The following is a 21583-nucleotide window of genomic DNA, read 5'->3' on the forward strand; positions in this document are numbered from 1 at the left end:
TATAGAGCTTCATCTTACACTGACCCAGAGCCTAATTTAGGCATAGTATTTACCTTCATATAAAACTAATTTTATGCAATCACATTCATGCATTTGTGTAACTTCTACCGTTAAATTTATACAATATATTACTTTTTTTGGGCTTCTCTAACAAAGCACACATTGGTGGGAACTTGATCATCACATATACCTGATTTTGGTGACCTTGCAGGCTGAAGATTTCCCAGTGCGACGATTAGTCACCAATTCAAAAACAACTTGATCCCCAGGAGAGAGTACAGTACCTTCACTGACTTCTGACATGTGGAAAAAGAGTTTCTTCCCCTTCTCAACTTCATACGCCAAAAAACCAAACAATCCTAGAGGGAAATTTTGAAATTAACAAAAATCACAATTCAATCACCTCTTAAATAATAAAGCAAACTCAACTGATGATATGAATCATACCTTTCACAGCATCAACAGTTGCAGTAATCTTCTTCCTCAATGCTTCAATTTCAGTTGCCCTCCCATCAGCATCAATTCTAAATCTAACAGGATCTCCAGCCTGGAGCAAGTCTCTCTTATTAGCCAATCCCATAATTCCAAACTCGTACACTCCTGCAGAGTGTTTCCCACCCTCCTTTGTCCCTCCCCCATCTTCCTCTTCATCCTCAAGCATGTCATCATCCACATCATCAAGATCATCATCCTCATGTTTTTCCATGCTTTCCACATCTTCACAGTCACCCTTGGAATCCACTTCTGAAACAGCAATCAACACATCAAATTTAGTTTTTGGTAACTAAAATAGAAACAATCACAATAACGACTAGCAACCATGAAATAACCAAAGAATTACCCAATGTCTGCATTGAAGAAAGGAATAATATTAAAATATTATTATTAAAAGTATAACACTGAATAAGGTAGGTTTACATGGATTATTTTGCAAATTACCACAGCCTGTTCCTCCTCGCACATTGAATGGCAAATAGTGAAAGAAAAATACTCAAGTCCCTTTCCATTATTTCAACACAATACCGTATAAGCTTGTGTAAGAGGCGCACACGTGTAAGAGGCGCACCCCTATTTTGAGGATCGATGCTATAAAGAAAAAAAATTTTGTGACTTTTTTTGTCCTATCGTGCGGTGTTGCAGACGTATGCCTGGAATTTCGACAGTTATCGAAATGTCCTCTTTCAGTACTATTTGAAAAAGGAAATTTTGATAACTGCGGCGGCATAAGAGGGAGTAGAAAGAGTTCCGATCCTCTCTTTGCATACGACATCGCTCTACGTTGCTTGTCCTACTCACGAACAATTTTGTTTAAAAGCTCTCGCAGGAGTATTGCAATAGAATTGCAGGCGTGGAAAATTTTAAGGCAAAACACGACAGGCAAATGGCATGAGCTTTCCCAAGAGATTGAACAACAATCGGGGCAATCTCAGCGCCGTAGGATAATAACCACGTCGTAGATTTAAGGCCCCTTGCACACACACCGATTTTGGACGGCCGGTAAAATATCGGCCGTCCACATTCCAATGGTGAACAATGGGAGAGCATAGGAGCTTGCACACGTACCGACCACACGCCGGCACCGGTAAAATGCCGTTTAGCTGCCGGCTATTGTCACTGTGGATCGCCTGCGCCGGCTCAAAAACTTAGCAACGTATCGTTTGACCGGTAAAAATCCGGCGTGTGTGCAAGCATCGCTTCGCCGGTAAAATATCGGCCAATATTTTACCGGCCGTCCAAAATCGGTGTGTGTGCAAGGGGCCTAACGGAACTACACTCGGCTCTCCATCAGCTAATGCCTCTGCCGTTTTTTTCCTTTTCGAGACTCCACAGGAAAATATCAAGTTACAGGGGAATAATGGAAACGTGTTTCATCCCTACCCCATTCCACCAACTGACCTTTTTCGGTCTACCAGGTTCAATTCCCCGAGTTTCTGGAGGTCAAATGCTACGTGAGTCACCTTCTGAGCTCGAAGATATCTCGATATCTTTCAGCAATTGTATGACACGCACGAGGTTCTAAAAAGAATTAGACCTAACGCGACGTATATCTTACAGCATTTAAGTTTTTTGAGCTCTAATTGATTGACACAAAGATTTATAGCTAAAACAAGGCTATTAATATTCAACATAGTCCAAACAGCACAATTTCGGAAGAAACAAGCGTAGCATAAGCGCATTCAAACAAGACGAGACGGACTGGAAACTCAGGCAACGCAAACTGCGTATATCACATTGCTGCGCCTTCGCCCCTTCGCTTTAAAGGCAACGACGTCACATGCAAGATCGGACGTGTTCTTCCCTTTCTCCTTCGCTCGTAGCTTTAAATACGGAGGGGAGGGAGCCCTCTTCCCCTCGACCTCTCCTTCAGCGCTCTTCACTTATAAGCATTTCCGATTTTTTCTATCCACCATTAAGTCCAACAGTGAGCACACTCGTTCGAATTTTTTCAACCACAGGTTTTGACACCAATATTACTATATGCAGTATAAATACCGCGGGATGCCCACTCGCGGCAATAAATTTAGCGCGCGCTCCGGAGCGAGTCACCCCGCGCGATCTTTTCAATGTTTACCTCTGGGGTACCGACGTGACGGCGCGATGCTTGCAAAAAATTCAAACAGGAGCATTTTAAAAATACGTCACTAAGGGAGAAACTCCCCTGCCTGCCGCTTGATTTTGACCCAGGGTTTCAGATGACTGACTCACGCTGAAAACCAAGGCCACTCAGTTCCCCTTGAACTTGCAACCGGTGAAGGGGAGGGGGGGAAGATAAGAAGTTTGTGTAAGAGGCGCACCCCCATTTTCGGCTGCAATATCTGGGAAAAAAGGTGCGCCTCTTACACGAGCTTATACGGTAATTATCTTCGCCCCCTCACCTTCCTTGTCGACCAAAATTCCTTCCTCAAACACAGTGCTCAGTAGCTCCACCCTGATAAATATTGACTTAACCTACACTGTCCATCAAGAGGTCAAAGCAGTGCTATGCGACCCTTTAATTGCGAATTAAATTGATTATTCTAGGATAATTTCAAATTTTATCATAAAAATTTCAAAACATTTTCTTTGACAAAACATTATACTCACAAATGTTATATCAAATTTGAATCCAAACAGAATGTTATGTATTTGTGGACATAAAATTAGCACATTATTAAGAATGATAGCTAAATAGGTCTGAATCACCAATAGGTCTAATATGTGTTAAGAGGAAAGCCAAACCATGTATTATTGATAGGCTTATGAATGATTTATACAAATATCATTTAAATTAGTATGAAATAATATGGAACTGAGAAAGATTAAGTTAGACAAAACATCCTAATTTTCCATATCAAGTGTATACAATTGAAATACACTAGATAGTTAAATTTAATAAAGAAAAGAACTGTTGGCTCCATTGTAAATCATTTGTTTCTAATCGAGTCAGCAGTGAGGAGGTAACATTAACTTAAAAAATCTCCATCAAGGACATATATCAATGAGTTATTATTAGAAAATTCAGATAATATACTATTTGTGAATATTTGCATCTAGAGAAAGTATCATGAACAAAAAATTTGAGGCTTTTGATAAAAGTAAAGTGTCACACACATGAGCAGGTATGGTGATTCAATTATTTGAGAGGAGATATTAAAGAAAAACAGACACAGCAGTAAGAGAATCAGAATTGTATCAGCAAAGGAAACCTGTTCATGACCTGGAAAGAGCTAATGAGAAGATCTTTTTTCAAGAAGATAAAGTATAGGCTAAAAAAGAGTTATTCCTGGATTGTATAGCTTCATATTGTAGAAGTGTGGAAACTTGTGCAGGAAGACAAAATAAAAAAGGCAGGAGGAATTTGAGTTGAGGGTATGGAACAGAATGGAGAAGGTTATTTGGACGGAAAGGAAATGAAACAAGGATGCGCAACACCTGGTGGATGAAAAGAGAAAACTTCTAAAGGAGAAGAGGAAAAGAGAAGTTTTCATGGAAAGAGTATTACCGTATAAACACTTGTAAGAGATGCACCTTCTTTCCCAGAAATTGCAGCGGAAAATGGGGTTGCGTCTATTACACGAATCTCTTATATCCCCCCTTCCCCTGGTCACAAGTTCAAAGGGTAACAGAGAGGCCTTGGTTTTCAGCGTGAGTCAGTCGCCTGAAACCTTGAGTCAGAAACAAAAGGCAGGCAGGGGAGTTTCTTCCTTAGTATCGTATTTTTACAATGCTCCTGTTTGCGTGTATTACTTGTAAGCATCACGCCGTCACATCCGTACCTCAGAGGTGAACTTGGAAAAGACTGCGTGGGGTATTTTGCTCCAGAGGGCACACTAAATATTTACTGCTGCAAGTGGGCATCATGCGGCATTTATACTGCAAATAGTAATCGCAAATCAAACTTAGAGAAACGTGTAGTTTTGAAGGACAACACCTGGTTAACACTAGAAAGACCGGAGTAAGCCGCATACCTATAATGACCTCCAGCGGTCAATATTGATCGTTCGCCCTTTTTTGGTGCTCTTTCATTCATTTTCCCTCCATATTTTGACCTAACGAGTTTAGAAGTGTTTTGATTATGTTATACGGTTAGATGTAGAGCTAGGAAAAAATTGAACAATGCAAAAAAATATTAATTACACCTAAAAAAATTATATTGTAAAATAAAAATGTGTCATACTTGCATGGTTAAAAAATAATACATCATGTGTTTTGAAACACAAATAGCATTTCAAAACACATTATTTGGTATAGTAACTTTGGTTAAAAACATATATCAGAGAAAAAAGAATAAAAGACAACATTAAAACGAAGCACTACAATTCGGTCTCAAGGTATGTATTTCTTTACTCTCTTAGGATGTTTTCAAATTTTCTGATTACGTTCATACATGTATTTGGGAGACATACATCACTGTTAAAATGAAACAATTTTTCTGAAACATCGAAAAAAATTAATATTTGAACATGTAATTTAAAAAAACGTGGTATTTTTCTGAGTCAGAAACTGTGGTGCGAAGGAGATTCAAAATACTTATTGGCACTTCTGAAGACACGTAGTGGAACTCGGGTGAAACTGTTGTCACCCTATGACAAACAACGCAGTGATAACCCAAAAAATCAACGAATCAAGAATGCCACAGTTAAGTACGAGCCAACAAAAGAGACAGCAATTAGATAAAGTGACCGAAATTGTGGAATGAGATGCGTATTTGAAACTCAAGGAGATAAAAAAGAATGCTTTCGGAATGTGTCATAATGTATTTCAGTTTACCGATCATCTGAGTCTATGATTAAACTTTAGCATCTTGGTAAGATCAGGGTTCCCACTCCAACTACATTATAAAATTCAAGGTTTTTTCCAGGTTTTCACGGTCTAAATGTCATCAAATTCACGGTTTGTAGATAAGGCATTTTAGGCAGAAATATTGATCATGTAACAATCATCGGCCACACGTTAACTAAAAATGTAACAAACGCAACAGATGCCTTGAATGCAAACGCAGCAATGACAGTGCTATCTCTCATGACGTCACCTATCGTTAGCAAAATTCATGTCCGGCTAAAAGGATGTGAGTGGGAAAATGGAGAGAGCAGGGTGGCAGGGAAGTGAAGAAGAGCCTGATTTTTTGCCAGGATTAACGTCTTCCAATCGCAGGCTTAAGGTCAATGTGCTGTCATGGCACACGGACCAATTAATAGTTGTAATTTCGAACACGTGTGCAGGTAAATGCGTGGACATTGCCTGCACGTGAATGACCTTAAAACATGATTGAAATATCGTTTTTTTTCTTTTAACCCGTCTATTGTTGTTCTACAATCAAGTTTGAGAGATTTTTAAGGTTTTATGACGAAATTCACAGCTTATTCACGGTTTTAAGGTTTTCACGGTTGAGTGGGAACCCTGAAGATGTATTCTAGAGACCAAGCGCGACGGGACAATGAGACTGACATAGGGAGTGCCAATCCACCCAGAAATAAATTCGAACACGTTCAATGAGCGTGTTGTAGAAATTATCTATGGAAGGTGCAGAACGGAGGAATATTGAAGGAAACCATCAGAAGAAGCGACGATCAAGTGAAAGCGATACTGCTTGAAAGCGAATGAGTTGATGGGGAGGTGGTTGGAAATATCCATGATGACACTGGTAATGATCACCAGAAATGCCTCTGAGTGACCTACTGCATCAATAGGGTAATTTCCTTCATCAAAGAAAATGAAAGGCATTGATTGCGATTCGTTACCCACCATTAGTGTATTTATGATATACAAATTATTTGGTTTTAGAAATTACAGTTTAGACGAATGTTTACGGTCAATTTTAACCTCATTTGAAAAAGGCCAGATTGGCGCCCATGCGATGCCACTCCACGTGACATCACAGGCACCTAGATATAGTATCAGGAGTTATACATCATCTACAACCAGTGCATGCATGAGGCACAGAGCTCAAGGAAATATATCTTAATAATCATCTATTAAAATTGCCTAAGGTCGGAAAATTCCCTTCGTTTGATAGGGTATTATTAATACAGTAGACTTTCGTTATTATGAAATTCATGGGAACAAAAAACCTGAGGTTCGTAATAACTATGTTCGTACGAACATTTCTTTAAGGAATCGTCGAAAAAACCATAAATGATAAACGTGATTAAATTACGCAGAAATTTACATCAACAGGAAAATTCGTTCAAGTTTCTCAACAGAAGAATGACGTAATCGAGGGTTGATATCTTCCTAAATACAGTAAGTCCAATATACAACCTACCGTATTTTTCCGAATATAGTCCCCCCCCCCTAATTTTGAGGCTTCAGTTTCGGGGAAAGTTAAAAAAATGCATTTAAATATAGTCCCCCCCTTTACTTTTACCACAGGCATTTTTGGAAAAAAAGGGGGGACTACATTCAGACATATACAGTAGATGCATTCCAAGACTTTGTTGTTAAACCTACGGTCTGCCTGCTGAGAGTTGTTCGATGACAGGCAGAATGGTCTAGGTCGGGGCAGCGTCACCAGGTAAGAAAGGGAAACGCCTACAGAGGGCTCCGTGAAGAAAGGATCCAGAAGGGATGACGAGTGTGAAGGACCCAGAGTAAGAATCACTTGTTTTGGTGATTCAAAGGGCATGTTTGGTGGATCAGGCTGATTTCGGTGCTCTTTATGCATTTGACAACATTGTATGACTAGGTGATGGTGTGAGGTGAGTTTGGGGGACAGCGATTGGCTGTAAACCGTGCTGGTGCAGGGTTATCTGCCTCTACTATTGTGCCGTCATCAGACAACTCTCGCCGACCGGACTGTATGCAAGGCATCGAGGAGTACAGTATTCCTGCAGAATGCAACACTGCATAACAATTGTGCGCTAACTCATGATTGTGACGAACTGATCTAGCTGGGCGTGCCATGCATCCGGAGCCGAAAACAAATGCCCTCCGTGGCAAGGAAGAACAGGCAAAATGCTAAACACTACACACGCTAAATTCACACTGGATTCAATGATACTTTGTTCAGATTATGCCCAGAGTGCGAGTTCCTCTACACTGCACCACGTAGCAACGGCCAAATCAAAAGACAATGTCTGAAAGTTCGTAAATCGAATGTGCGTAGGAAGAGGACTAACTGTACATAGAATTTATGAGCCGTAATGAGTCAGTCACCATGATTTCCCAGGAATGAAGCTTATTAGTCATAGCTTAGCGTCATAACGCTGTGTATGGTGAAGAAAGAACCATAATTGACGCTCTTGGTCACAGTACACAAGGAGAACTTAAACGAGGCGCGATTATTAAAGCTTAGCGTAGTGAATATCTACCTAAATGCCATTGCTTCTGTATGGAACTTCGTAATTAAGTTCATTTAGTTCATTTCCAAGAGGAAAAAAACCCAAGTTATGGTGCTTTCAAAAAACAAGTCAAAAGAGGAGAAAACATAGACAGAATATTCAACCAAGTAGAGATATTACAGCACTAAATATTTCTAGGGACAGAGATCACAAATGATAACTCCATCGCAAAAGAAATAATAGCAAGGATAGCAGCAGGAAATTGGGCAAAATATTCTTTGCAAAAGTGTTAATTGAAAATTAGAATTACAAATAAAATAATCTATTTTTCAGGGGTTTTCTCATTTGGAGCATATGACAATCGAACAATTAAAAAATATTACTGGTCAAATGAGTATACTGACATAAAATATTTAATCACTAGCTATGCACAGTTCTTTCACCAACTGCCACCTTCATTGTATCTACTTAAGTAATGAAAAGGCATGAGTTTTTTCAACAACTCAGTCAACTGAGTCCCTGCACAACCCTAACAATTACAATATTTGCCAAAAATTGCCATTACATACCACCATTTGCACCTTCTTTGTCTGCTCCCTCAGATTTCTCGGCATCCTCCTTTTCTGTACTGCTGCTTCCATAACCAGATGTGCTATCAGATCGACTCCTCCATGACTTTTCCATATCTTCCTTCTTCTTGGCCTTCTCCGCTGCAGTCTTTTTTGGACCTCTTTTGAACCGGCGCACTAAACCAGCATATTCACTTTGCTCGGGGTTCACTGAACGAAGAGGGCGAGCAACCACACCACTATACGGATCCTCGCCCGGTGGAGGTTCCACAGCTGCAGCCACTGGCACTGTGCCCTTGGGCAGAGGGGTCACATTCTCTGCAGACATGCACGTACCAGAGTTGTTCCGAGAGGGTGCCAAAGTGTACTCAACTTCCAGCCCCAGCTCCAAATTATTTGTATCACCATCAAAGTTACTGAAAAAGAAAATAAGAAACATTAATACCATATTCCTTTAAATATGTAAGGGATATATTCTCCTCCCCCTAATTTTTAGAAAAAAAAATTCTCATTATCAAACAAAGCCTTAAAGCTGAAGAAGTCAAACATGTTAGGTGATCATTGTGTAAAATGAATTTTCTTGTTATATAATCAAGGAAAATTATGCCCCATCAGTTAATTGATGCTTAAAAATGCATCCTATTTCATAAACTCAACTTGAAATGATTTCTCGGCATTTTATATTTCACCGAGCATTTGCAAGGAATAATTTTATAGTAAGGAGGAAATTGATGCAGTGGACATTGATCCCAGCACTTGAATAGAGAGGGTAATATTCAAGTTATATATAAGTTTGGGGCAACAGGGAGGGAGCTAAATAGGGAAGTGGCTCAACCCTCAAAACCAAATCAGGGCAAGTCCAAGTTTATCGTCCTAAAGTTGCAGTGGCTGCAGAGGAGAAGGGTGCTAGCCTGAACATCACTCAAAACCACTAATATGATCATAATAATACCTCCAACCATTACCTATCCAATCTAAGAAATTGGAAAAATTAATTTTTCTCTGACCTTTGATTTGAATTTTTTTAATTATGCTAGGGGATGAAAATATATTCATGAACATATCAGATCATAGAAACAATGATTTTTGATACTGAAGGGCTGTAACTTGAAACATTGCACCAAGGAATGATGTTGGCTGATTTGAGAGAAATAGGTTGTTATTGAGTTTTGGGCTTTTCAGTGACTTGAAAATTGACCAAAATTGAAGAATTGACATGATTTTTCATCACCTACATTCCACTCCCATCACACATTACATTGAGGTTTAAATTAAAAATCTGAAAAGAATAAAAAATAAGCCACACTAGATATCTAATTCCAAGCAGACATCCATTTAACATTTAGAAAGGAACATTTAACACTATAGTTCAGCCGGTGATAGTTGTCCGAAGAAAGGCAGAGAACCCTGTGCCAGCACTGCCGCCATTCGCTGCCCCCAATAGGATAGTTTCCTTCATCAAAGAAAACGAAAGGCATTGATTGCGATTCGTTACCCACCATTAGTGTATTCATAATACACAAATTATTTGGTTTTTGAAATACCGGTTTAGACGAATGGCAAGGGTCAAATTTTATCCTCATTTGAAAAAGGCCAGATTGGCGCCCATGCGATTCCACTCCACGTGACGTCACAGGGACCTAGTTTCTACACGAGAGGATAAGAGTTATATATCGTCTGAGGTTACCAATGTATGCATGAGGCGTAGAGCTCAGGGAAACATGTCTTAATAATCACTTATTAAATCTGGCTAAGGTCGGAAAGTTTTCCTCGTTTGATAAGGTATTAATAATCCTTATTTAAGCCAAGCGCTACCAGCCAGCAGGGTACTCAGCTACCCGCTAGCAGCCTGCGACGTATCAGCGCTAAGCCTCGCCTCAAGGTCACCTCACCGGGTGGGAGGGGAAACCAGAAATACGACGTACGGAGAGATTTCCCGGCATTCATACTACGCGTCGCGTTTTCGCGCGCTTGAAAATTTTCACTTTTCATTTAATCGCGAAAAATAGATATTGTCATTTAAAAATCTAAAAGCGTGAAATACATACTCCAGGAGTAATAATCTTTCGATTAAGGCAATAAAAAAATAATAGGAAACCACCCTATTGCACCTCACACCCTTGTGTAGTAATACATCGTTGTCACATGCATATGAAGCACCAAAACACGGAATTCTTCCTTTGGGTCCTTCACGCTCATCATCCCTTCTGATTCCTTTCTTCACGGAATCCTTTTGTTTACATGTGAGGTGGGGGTTTCCCTTTCCTGACAATCGACCTTGCCCCCTAACCTGAACTAGACCCTTCTGACTGTCATCAGACAACTCTTGCCACCTGGATTGTAGAACAACGAAGAGAGCCAGTGAAATTTATTCCTTCACTCTATTCACCAATTTCTTCTAATGAATTTGGCCTTTCACGACTTTTCATCCACTTGAGAGATCTTTACATAGCAGTCAAGTAGCTGCTGTGCGATTTTTTAAAGGAAATAAATGATATTTTGCTGAGAAAAACGGCATGTCATAGCCAAAATGGCTCACTCCATCGTTCTAGTGTTAAATTACAACTAAATTTTTTGTACTATTAGTATTTTAGACATTCCATTACCTGAAATGGAAGAACACCTCCCGGTCATGGGAACTGGCTTCAATGAACCCAAAGCCATCCTTGAGGGCTGCCACAAACCCCTGGCATATGGTTCCAGGAACTTGCCCATTGTTACAAACACCATTCATCACACTGCCACCTTTCAAGATGACTTGAACCTCTAAAGCCACACTGTCCTTTCCTCTTCTTGACAACACAAACTCAACCTGCAACCACAAAAACAAAAGAGAGATGAGATTTTGGTAAATTGGACAGTAGCACTGAAAGCCACCAGAGAAATATAAAAAGTCAGTGAATAAAATTTAAAATGTTAACCCTCTACTTTTTACTAAAATATCTCTTCTCATTACACGGATGGACCCTTTCCAAGGTTCTTAGTTTAACTTGTCCTATTAAAACATAAAAAAACGAACCCCAAGAGAATGATGCCGTTTTTACGTACAGGCATCCCCCGAGTTACGTAAGAGATGCGTTCCGGCAGACTATGCGTAAGTCGAAATTTACGTAAGTCGAACCTTTGCGTTGGTGCTTCAGAGATTGCTTTATAACAAGTTGTATCATACAGGAATGAGCGCAACCACATACGCCACCACATTCATCGCTAGAACTGCAAATTTTCACGTTGATTGCTGACTTGGGATTTATAAGCGATTTTTCTACAGAAATTAATGAAATTTCCTTCGAGGAATGACAAAAATGGGTCACTTTGTTATTTGTAGCACATATAAAACTCTATAACTATTCGATATTTTTTCTACCATAGGTTGTACGAGCGAATATCTACTTCTTCGCGCTCGCATTCGAAAATTAACGTAATCATTTGAAATACGGTTATCGCTTACGTAAGTACGGATTTACGTAAGTCGAGACATACGTAACTCGGGGGATGCCTGTAATTGTCTCAGGGAAATCTATGAAACATTATTTTCATTCACATGGTACTGTTTTTGCAAAGCAGTGCTTATTTTCTTGATTTTCAATGTGGAAAGGGTTCAGGAAGGCGATCTTACAAGAACTTCCGAAAGTAACAGTAATCATGACTTTTCCACGGAGTGCAATTACCCCGATTGTTATTCTCTACTTGCCTGGTTAGCTTGTTTTCCTGGATAGCATGCTCATTTTTTGTGGTCCCTTCAGAAACGTACAAAACAAGTTCTACTGTATCATGGATTCTACTCAAAGCCTGGTGAGCTTTTTCTGTATTTTCCCTATTTCATCAATTGTCTTGTGACCAAAAGCACAGCACAATACTCGAAGATATCCACACATTGCAGCGAATACCAACTGATTGACTGCATTAATCAATCCACACAAATCCAAGAGTAGATGGAAATCCTCGAGGAAAATAAAACATTAAGGGGAATACGGGCATTAACTAAGCTGATAAGTAATGTTAGAACAGCACGAGTGGAGAGTATTTGAACATTGGTTAAGAAGGTATACAATGGAACGAGACCTATCCGGGAATGCCATTTTCCTATCGCTGGGATCAGATACGGATACGCTCCATGCCTCGTTCCTTCCATACTTTCCTCAGCTCTCCCAATGGTCTCATCCTATCCCAAATCTTCATGTTAATCATATCTGACTTAAGTCAAACTCAATCGCTTAAGGTATTCCAATGTCTCGGGTTTCCTAGAGTGTGTTGAGGGATGATGGAGCAATAATTCGTGATACAAAGAGACAATCCACTGACTAATCAGTTAAATTTTCCTTTCAATGCACCACCAAAATTTATCAATGTTCTAGGAAAATATTACTACCATCTGATTAGTAAACTGTAGCTATCTCAGACATCATAAACCAATGAAATCTTCAGCACTCCTACAGTAATAATTTCATGCACTCAACCTGCTTTGCCTACAATTGAATACCGACGTTCTGCTGCTACGTCAGTCAGAACAAACACATTTTTAGGCTTTGCAAAGAAAACCCCCAGCTAAATTAATGCAAAATAGTGTATACTAGATGCTATTTTGACAAAAATGAAGCTTACAACTGGAGCATCATCTTAACCATAATTTAAATAAAAAACTCCTGATTATCTGAGCTAATGATGGGGAGAGGCGGCATGGGTAATAGGAAAACACAAATAATACAAACTTTCACTTTACTTTTTGGCAATTTTCATTATTTACATAAATCAAGCTATCTATTATTTCTTAAGCACATTGTCCGTTATTTTAGATTGCTTTCCAGAATGATTAAGAGTTTTCTTTTCCCGACTGTGACTGTTTTAGCGGTGATAACTTGATTGAACTCATTTTCCTACTCCTCCATATAATACCTGGTTTCCGAAGACCACGTAATTGTGGCTATGAGATCATGGATTCAAAAACGTGCTTCACACGAATGCTTCAAAACCAGAGTGCGACATCTGAAACTACACTATTGGGCACCACGTCATGTAGTTGCATCTTGCACATGTTGCCTGGGATGCAAGTGCTGTGGAACGCGGATCCATTATCACAAAGTGTGATCATGCACAGCAATGCTAGGAAAACAACTGGCACAAGATCTCACCATCATGCAGCAGCGATTATAGGAAACCAGGACTTACAGCAAATTGTCCACACAGGTGAGAGCCAGGCTATGACTCAAGCTACCTCTACTTCCACTTCCCCTGCTGCCTTCACGTATACTATTCCCTTCCTTCCCAGTTTGACCTTGACTAGCCACTGCATAAACATGCCCCAGCACAACAAAATCTCCGGTTCCCTTAGGACATACTCAACCTCATGCGAGGCCACCGCATTCATTGTGCATAAGCAATATGAATTATGCAATTAAAGATCATGGATAACATTTTCTTAATTTAAAATTGATTATCCATTGAAGAATCTTCTAAAATTAATCAAAAGTTTTTTTTTCGTCACTGCTGATTTTTAACTGCAATGCTAAGGCAGACATTCAAGTGAACTTGAAACATTTCTTGTCAGCAAGCAAATAAAATAATTCCATTTTATGAGGGGATTCTAATGGAAATAATGAGCCTGCAGTACCTTGGCATTGAAATTCAAATACCCAGGTGCTTTTGCGTCAAATTTTATTTTTTAGAAAGATTGCAGAAAATTTCGGAGCTTGAACTCAGGCATGAATAACCGCAGCCAGATAATTGTGAGTCTGCCGTAGTTTCAAACAATAAAGCATGTTAACCCATTAGTGCATAGCGTCCGATATGTCAGACGTGTGTATTTCATTTTGTTATGGGCTCCAGTTGACTTGCGCTACATTTTAATACTGTATTAAGTTCAAATGGATGTCTGTCTTCACCCCCCCCCGCTAATATTTTAGTTGACTCATTGAATTTATCGACTAGAGAAGTATTTATGTGAGACATGCACACGTCCGATATATCGGACGCTATGCACTAATGGGTTAAAGCAAGATAAAATAAATATTTTACATAAAATTAAGGCTAATTTATAAACAAAAGAAATTCAATCAAAAGAAACAATTGGTCATCAATTCAGCCCTGAAAAGGAAATTTTAAAAATGATGCTCGAAATAGGAAAAAACGTTTGTGTGTCATGCGTGTGGTGTACACTATTAATTTTCTGTTAATTCATAGGCGCTGTTTTAAGCCATAGATATTGTTAAATAAACTTCAAATTTCAGTATTGTGATCTATAAACATATATCCAGTGTTTCAATTTGGGAAGTGGGAAACAAAATGGGATACAATGTTGTCCTTAGAACCAAATGTATTCATGGTACCTTGTCTCCAACATGAGGCACATTTTTTGAATCACATTCCTTGGGGTAAAATGGCACTGTTTTCTTCATTCCATTCAGGGTGTAACTTATTAATCCATTTTCTTGCTTGTCTCCATTGCCCTGAAAGTAAATAATATTATAAGAATCCGTACAGGATACACTTGTTATTAAACACGGCAATTAAAATTGCAACAACACTGCATAATTAAATGATACAAGAAAACAGTACAGATACACAAATTCAACTTTGGTTATTTATTCAGGAATTATTCGCAAGCTATTCACTTTTCCTAAGAGATACAAGTAGCACAAAAACTTCAGTTTTACTGGAAAAAAATTGAAGAAAAAAATGCTACATTTTCAACTACAGACTTTCACAGATGTTCATGTATTTCCCTAGAGTCACCAAGTTTGAACATTTCAGTTATACATTATGTGACGAATTACTTACAAACTTCATGCAAGGTTATTGTACTAACATCTTTAGTAGCTGTCACTGATATTAAAAGTTATCTTCAGAATTTAGGGATTTAACTCTATCAAGTATTGGAAACAAAGCATGTAAAACAAACAAACTTTTATCCAGACAACCTTTCAACATAGGTCACAATATTTCAGGAAATATTCCTAACAGGGACTAATGCAAAGTTTTACGTCAGACATCCTGTTACTATGTACAACCACATGTGATCATCACATTAGAAACTCAGTCATGTACATAATATTCTTTAAAATTTATAAGCACTCATCATAGTTAAAATTTGAAATGATGCCCAATGATGTTCCCGAAGAGAAGAATTAAATTGTGAACAGTGAATTAGTCAACAAACCATCAATTCAAAAAATTGTCAAAATGAAAACAAAAATGTTCCTTATAACTACTAAAAAAACTTAAAAACTTTTGCTTCACTGAGTTCAGTTGTGCGGGATGAAAAATTTACAATGGTAAGCTCCCTAACACAATATGCACAGGATTTTAAAACCTATTTTCTTTTGAGCTACACAACAGTTCAATTGTTACTTGATTGAGGCCTGAGAAAAAAAATTGCTATATTATACCCTAAACAAATTAACCTCATCTCAGGAGAGACATCAAAGGAAGGGACTTCCAAGCCACAATCTCGCCCCAAGAAACGCTTATGTTTTTATACTCACTTGATTCTTAGTTGGACTCTTTTGTCCCCAGCCAGCACATTCCTTAACAACAATTCCAGTGTGGATGTTATGCTGGTGATTATCACCAGAGTAATTGATGGTTCCAGGAGGCAAATGCTTTATACGGATTGCACTCTGCCTATTGGGCATGCCAGAGTCCTGCAAGCATCAAAATATACTCAATTTAGTTTTTCTTTCAGTAGGGACAAATTGTGCATTGCATCATGCCGAAATGTAAAATAAAAATAGGACATCATATTTTATCCTTAAACGACTCTTTTCACTTATAGAAGGAGTAATTATGACCAGCCAATTTATATTCTAACACAAGTCATATTTCCATGTTGCTATGAAAACCTCTTTTCTAATTCTGGATACAACTAATTCTTTTTCGTTCCATTCATGAGCCCTTTTTCCCCACTTGCTCAGCATCCTTCCCTCCGACTCAGTTTCCTGGATTCTCTCTTTCCTTATCATACGCTGAATTCACATCCTGCCCCCATTTTATTCTCCACAGTAAATTTTCCTAATTATTCAACCAGTCTAGACCTTCCTATTTCCTGTACCTCTCCATTCACCTCACTTTATTCTAAATTACCACATATTTAACACCCTTTTCTATCAAAGGCTTCTTCACATCCTCCTTTCTAAGGAGGCATTTTTCATTCTTCTGAAGTACGTGTCTACAAAGCAGACTTAACAAACCTTATCTTCTACTTTATAATGACTCTCTCCCATTGATAGTAGAGTATTTCCCATTGATAATGCCACAACAACACAATAATCAATTTCAAAAAGACCATTTTCCCACAAGAAGGATATGCATTAATTTCCATTGCTATCAATAAAAATAATGCTACCATCAAGTATCAAACAATGAATAAGAACACATAATACAGACCTGTACAGGAGTGAATTCCACTTCATCACCAACAGATATCTCACGGTCGACATCCAGTATTTCACTGAAATGGAAGAAACAGCGAGGATGGGACTGGTGCTGCTGAGAGGGAGAATTCTGAGCACCTTTCTCTTGAGATGCTGTGGATGATTGAGCAGCAGGGCCTAAACAGCGCAAAAATCCAAAGCCATCCTTTAGAGTGGTCACAACTCCAACTTCCCTGCGCTCTCCAGACACAGTGAAAGATTCTTCCAACAAGTTGATACTGGTTGCACGCCTCAGTCCATCTCGGCGATCAGTAGCAATTCTGAACTCGACCCAATCACCATGCCTGGAATAAAAGACATTATCAAAATATGAAGTTAGTTTTCAGAAGGTTGAAACAAAGAATGCCTAAGATCAAAAGAACTTAGCTTATATCTTCACTGATTTATTAAAAAGCTTTTGAATTAAAAGCCAAGCTGAGGCTTATAAACCAAAACACAACCACACCTTCAGGCACAGTAGGGCAGCAAAATATACTTAGGAAAATGAATATTTGCATCAAAATGAATCCCTTCATTAGCTGATGAACCAGGAATTAATTCTATAATTGCCCGTACTATTATGGATGTCCTTGAAAATAAATACTGAATAATACAACAATGAGCTTAAAATGACAGTTTCAACTAATTTAATTTAAACAGGCAAGTCATTAAAAAGTAATGAACACAGCTAACAGGCTTAGAGAACGTAATCGGGTGGTTTCCTATTTTTTAATTGCACAAATCGAAAGATTATTACTTCTGGAGCACGCATTTCAAGTTTTTAGATTTTTAAATGACGATATTCATTTTTTGCAATTAAATGAAAAGTGAAAATTTTCAAGCGCACGTAAATGCAACAGCTCAGTATGAATGCTGGGAAAAGCCAGGGGCATTATTCTGGTTCCAGCTGCCGCTGAGTGAGGCCACCTTGGTGCGAGGCTATGAGCACCGCTATGACGCAGGCTGCTAGCAGGTAGCGCTTGCCTAAAATAAGGATTATAAATACCCTATTAAGCAAAGGAAACTTTCCGACCTTAGCCAGTTTTAATACGTGATTATTAAGACATGTTTCCCTGAGCTCTGCGCCTCATGCATGCATTGGTAATCTCAGACGACGTATAACTCCTATCTTCTCGTATAGAAACTAGGTCCCTGTGACGTCACGTGGAGTGGAATCTCATGGGCACTTATTTGGCCTTTTTCAAATGAGGTTAAAATTGATCATTAACATTAGTCTAAACTGGGATTTCTAAAACCAAATAATTTGTATATTATGAATGCATTAATGGTGGGTAACGAATCACAATCAATGCCTTTCATTTTCTTTGATGAAGGAAACTACCCTATTGTCCTAAGATGCTGAAATTACTATTTCATGATGTCTTCCCAGTCTGACACTTTAAAATTATCATTATTGTAAGTATCTAAGACAAGTCCCCTACTAACCCCTTCAGAAAAGAGGGCTCATCTATCTCTTAATTGGATTCAAAATTTTCAACATCAATTGCAAGTTGCAAAACCTAAATTATGTGTATTTGAGTTCGGCCTGATAGCGTTGCAGCAAAAAATGATGTTAAAAACATTAGCACAATAATTTAAATAGTTTTACTCTATATTAAATTATAAACCGAAAAATATTTTTTGGCAGCAGGCAAAGATTCAGCTGATGCCGATCAAATGTCGGGGACTTGTCGGTCATGTCGGTGAGTTTGCCAATTTGAGATTTAAATGCCAATGTTATTTTCTAAAAATATGCAGGAAATTTAGAATAAGTGTCATGGCTTTCTTCCATACAGGGCTGGGCTTGAGGGTTAAATGCAGGTAAAGATTTGGCACTTATCGTTCCCTCAAGTCACCAAATTTCACCATTAACTGGCATATCAGTTCATGTAGAGGCATAATTCCGTTGCCTCTATCTTTTGTCACTGGTGCCCTCGGTTCAAATCCCAGTGAAGTCAATCATTTTTCTACCTTACAACTTAAGGAATCATTGTTACAACCCAACCCCATTCATTCAAGTCAGTTATGTAAGTACTTTTTCTATTTTCATCTTATTTTATGGATTATTAATGAACCTCCGAATGAGGACTTACCGACATGAATTAGGGGATTTTATTTTCCCATTACACGCTTACATGCTGCCTGGCACATTGGGTTTGGTGAACTGAATGCTTATTACACTGTGGTGCGTTAACTTCACTGTCACCGATCAAGAGCTGCTTGGAACTAAAAGCATTGCATGTAGAGGAAACCCTTTTCCAGCACTCTAAGCCTCAAACCGATATTTGGAAATGAATCGAGAACCATCAATTTATATAGTAGCTGCTCCATTAAACAACCAAAGCTAAGACTGAAATTTGTGCCTTTTCTCCACATAAATAATCTTGCTTCTGAAGGACATCACCTTAAGTTCCAGAATATAGTGAAAGGAAACCAAAAACTACAAAACTACAACTTACAGCACCAGCAAGGAACTGCAGAAAAAAAACTTAAGGATAGAGATTACAGAGTTCCAAAAAATTTGGGGGGTTTTGCTATTATGATTTTCCATTTTTTTTATTCTTATTATAATTCTGGTAGTCCCCAACATAAACTAAGCAAAGAAAAAAGTAAGGAAAAAATTACCTGAGAGTGAAATCACCCTTCTGATCCTTGTCACCAAAAGGAATTTCAGTTTCTACATGCTCACTATTTCTGTATCGAATGCGGCCAGGCAAAGGGTCTGCCTGTTGATGCCTCTGTTGTTGTCCACCTCCTTGTCCACTGTTGTTGCCTCCACCCCGTTCTATTGGTTTAAGAACCTGACCTTTGATTATTTCTTCTCCAACATCCTCAAAAATTACTGTTCCTGCAGGTAAACGACTGATGCTGCAAGCTACCTCCTTCCCCTGAAACGTATAGGTAACAGTGCTTTAAGGATACATACATTTCATTCAAGCAAAGAATAAAACCTAAAATAAATTAAGTACGTGAATTCAGGTACGAGATGATGAAAAATAAACCAGCCACTGCTAATTGTTCCAGATTACATAAAAGAGCGTGTTATGGATGACATAAAACATAATCATGGCATTGGAAGAAATTCAGTACGAGTGTGTCAATTAACAACAGGAATAATACAATTTCAAGCTTTAATCACAATAGCACAGACTTTAAAGGCCGTTTTACATGGTACACGGAATTGCGCAATCTGACGTGCGTGCGAAGGCATAACCAAATTGCGTCATGTAAAGAGGTGAATTGCTACAACACATGCGAGAATGGGTGGATGCGAGACGGCAAAATAGCCCATTCTAATTTCGTTCATGCATTCGCGCAATTCCACGCCATTTTAGAAATGAATGCAGCTCTAGCCTGCGCAATTCCACGCCCCGTGTAAAACGGCCTTAATGGAATGCACATTTTCTTGTTAAAATACAGTTCCTTTGAAATAACTATGGTCATGCGAGACTAGAAAAAAAAGTGATTATATTTCATTTTTATAGCCTAACCCTTCCCCCTTTACATGATGTAATCCCTTCTCACTAAGCATCAGGTGCCATACTTTCCACTAACAAGGGGAGACCATGTACATATCTTTTTCAAAGCTATGTTTTTCATGACACTCAGAATAACAAACACTTCTCACTCACAATATTAATACCAAGTGCTCTCGAGAAAAGTCGTTTTCATCTTTGATTTGGAAGATGATCAGTATCAGCTTCACAAAACATTAAAGTTTGAGTGCACACCAACCCTTTATAGGGTATTCTTCCATATCTACTTTCGGAATAAGATTGCCGAAATAACTAAAAGCTGTTATGATGATAAACAATTTCTCTTTGAGCTTAGCCTTGCTGCAATCAACATTAAATTGAAATAGGGGCATAAATGATCAATCTGAAGGCAACAAAATAAAATGCAGTGATGGAGCTGCAAACCCTGGTTCCCACATGGGGAGTCATTGAAGCTTATCACCACATCATCACACCTAAATGATTTTAGGGCCACTATTTAAAAAAATGAAAGGCATGTTAGGAGTACCACATGAAAAATAATTAATTACAGCCAAACTATTACCAATTCAATGAAACCACTTACCATTCTGTTAAGTCTTTGGCATTCTGAATGCCATAAATAATATAGCAATCAAAAAGGCAATGCATGTGGTCTGCCATATAATTTATCAATCATACATTTCGTTATCTTATTCAAAGTCAAAATATAAGAATCAGGTAGGCAAATAATTCAACCTTGTCACCAAGTTAATTCCCAGTGTCATAATTATGAGTCAGATTTTTAGAGGGTTTTCAAATAATTTTAACACTTCTCATAAACGAAAAAACTAATTAACCATTAAAATTGTAGAAATTTCATGATTTTTCAATATTTTGTTCTCTTTTATGAAGGAAAGTACTTGTACTTTTACATTTTGGGGGGGGGGGGGGACACCTCTCCCTCACTACGCCACTGATCACCACAATCAAGTACTACTTGTTATTGAGAATATTTTTGCAATGATTATAGAAGCACAATATGCCATGAAAACTGATTAAGAAGCTTTGCACCATTCTATGCCACACAGTTCAGTCATGCCATGCCAGCCACTAACATTGATTATGACAAAACTCATTGGATATCATTCCTTCATCCAAGTGCAAAAAAATATCATTTTAAACAGGCTGCGGCAGTTTGTAAGTCACAATGAAGTCCACATACTTTAGGAAACTTCACAGTTTCTTCCATTCATGGTGCAAACTTGACATGAGCTCCTGAATTACCATTCCAATCAGAGATAATATCGTAAACTATGCACTTAAAGGAGATTAAAATATATTTATAAGCTTTAACTAAGACATTTTCTTAATTT

At 38.3% G+C, this 21583-nt stretch overlaps 1 protein-coding gene across 2 annotated transcripts in view; it reads right to left on the bottom strand.

Moving 5' to 3' along the window:
• LOC124158701 (cold shock domain-containing protein E1) overlaps positions 1–21583 on the bottom strand; it is a 57605-nt gene that overhangs the window by 3863 nt on the left and 32159 nt on the right. For both annotated transcript variants that reach the window (XM_046533937.1, XM_046533938.1), the window contains exons 6-13: positions 19360–19622; positions 16709–17039; positions 15808–15966; positions 14653–14772; positions 10936–11141; positions 8330–8745; positions 448–744; positions 191–359 (exon numbers count right to left, since the gene is read on the bottom strand). In XM_046533937.1, coding sequence (XP_046389893.1) covers positions 191–359; positions 448–744; positions 8330–8745; positions 10936–11141; positions 14653–14772; positions 15808–15966; positions 16709–17039; positions 19360–19622 — 1961 coding nt within the window. The remainder of the gene's footprint in view (positions 1–190; positions 360–447; positions 745–8329; positions 8746–10935; positions 11142–14652; positions 14773–15807; positions 15967–16708; positions 17040–19359; positions 19623–21583) is intronic.

Source organism: Ischnura elegans, chromosome 5, assembly GCF_921293095.1.
Source record: "Ischnura elegans chromosome 5, ioIscEleg1.1, whole genome shotgun sequence".
NCBI lineage: Eukaryota > Metazoa > Arthropoda > Insecta > Odonata > Coenagrionidae > Ischnura > Ischnura elegans.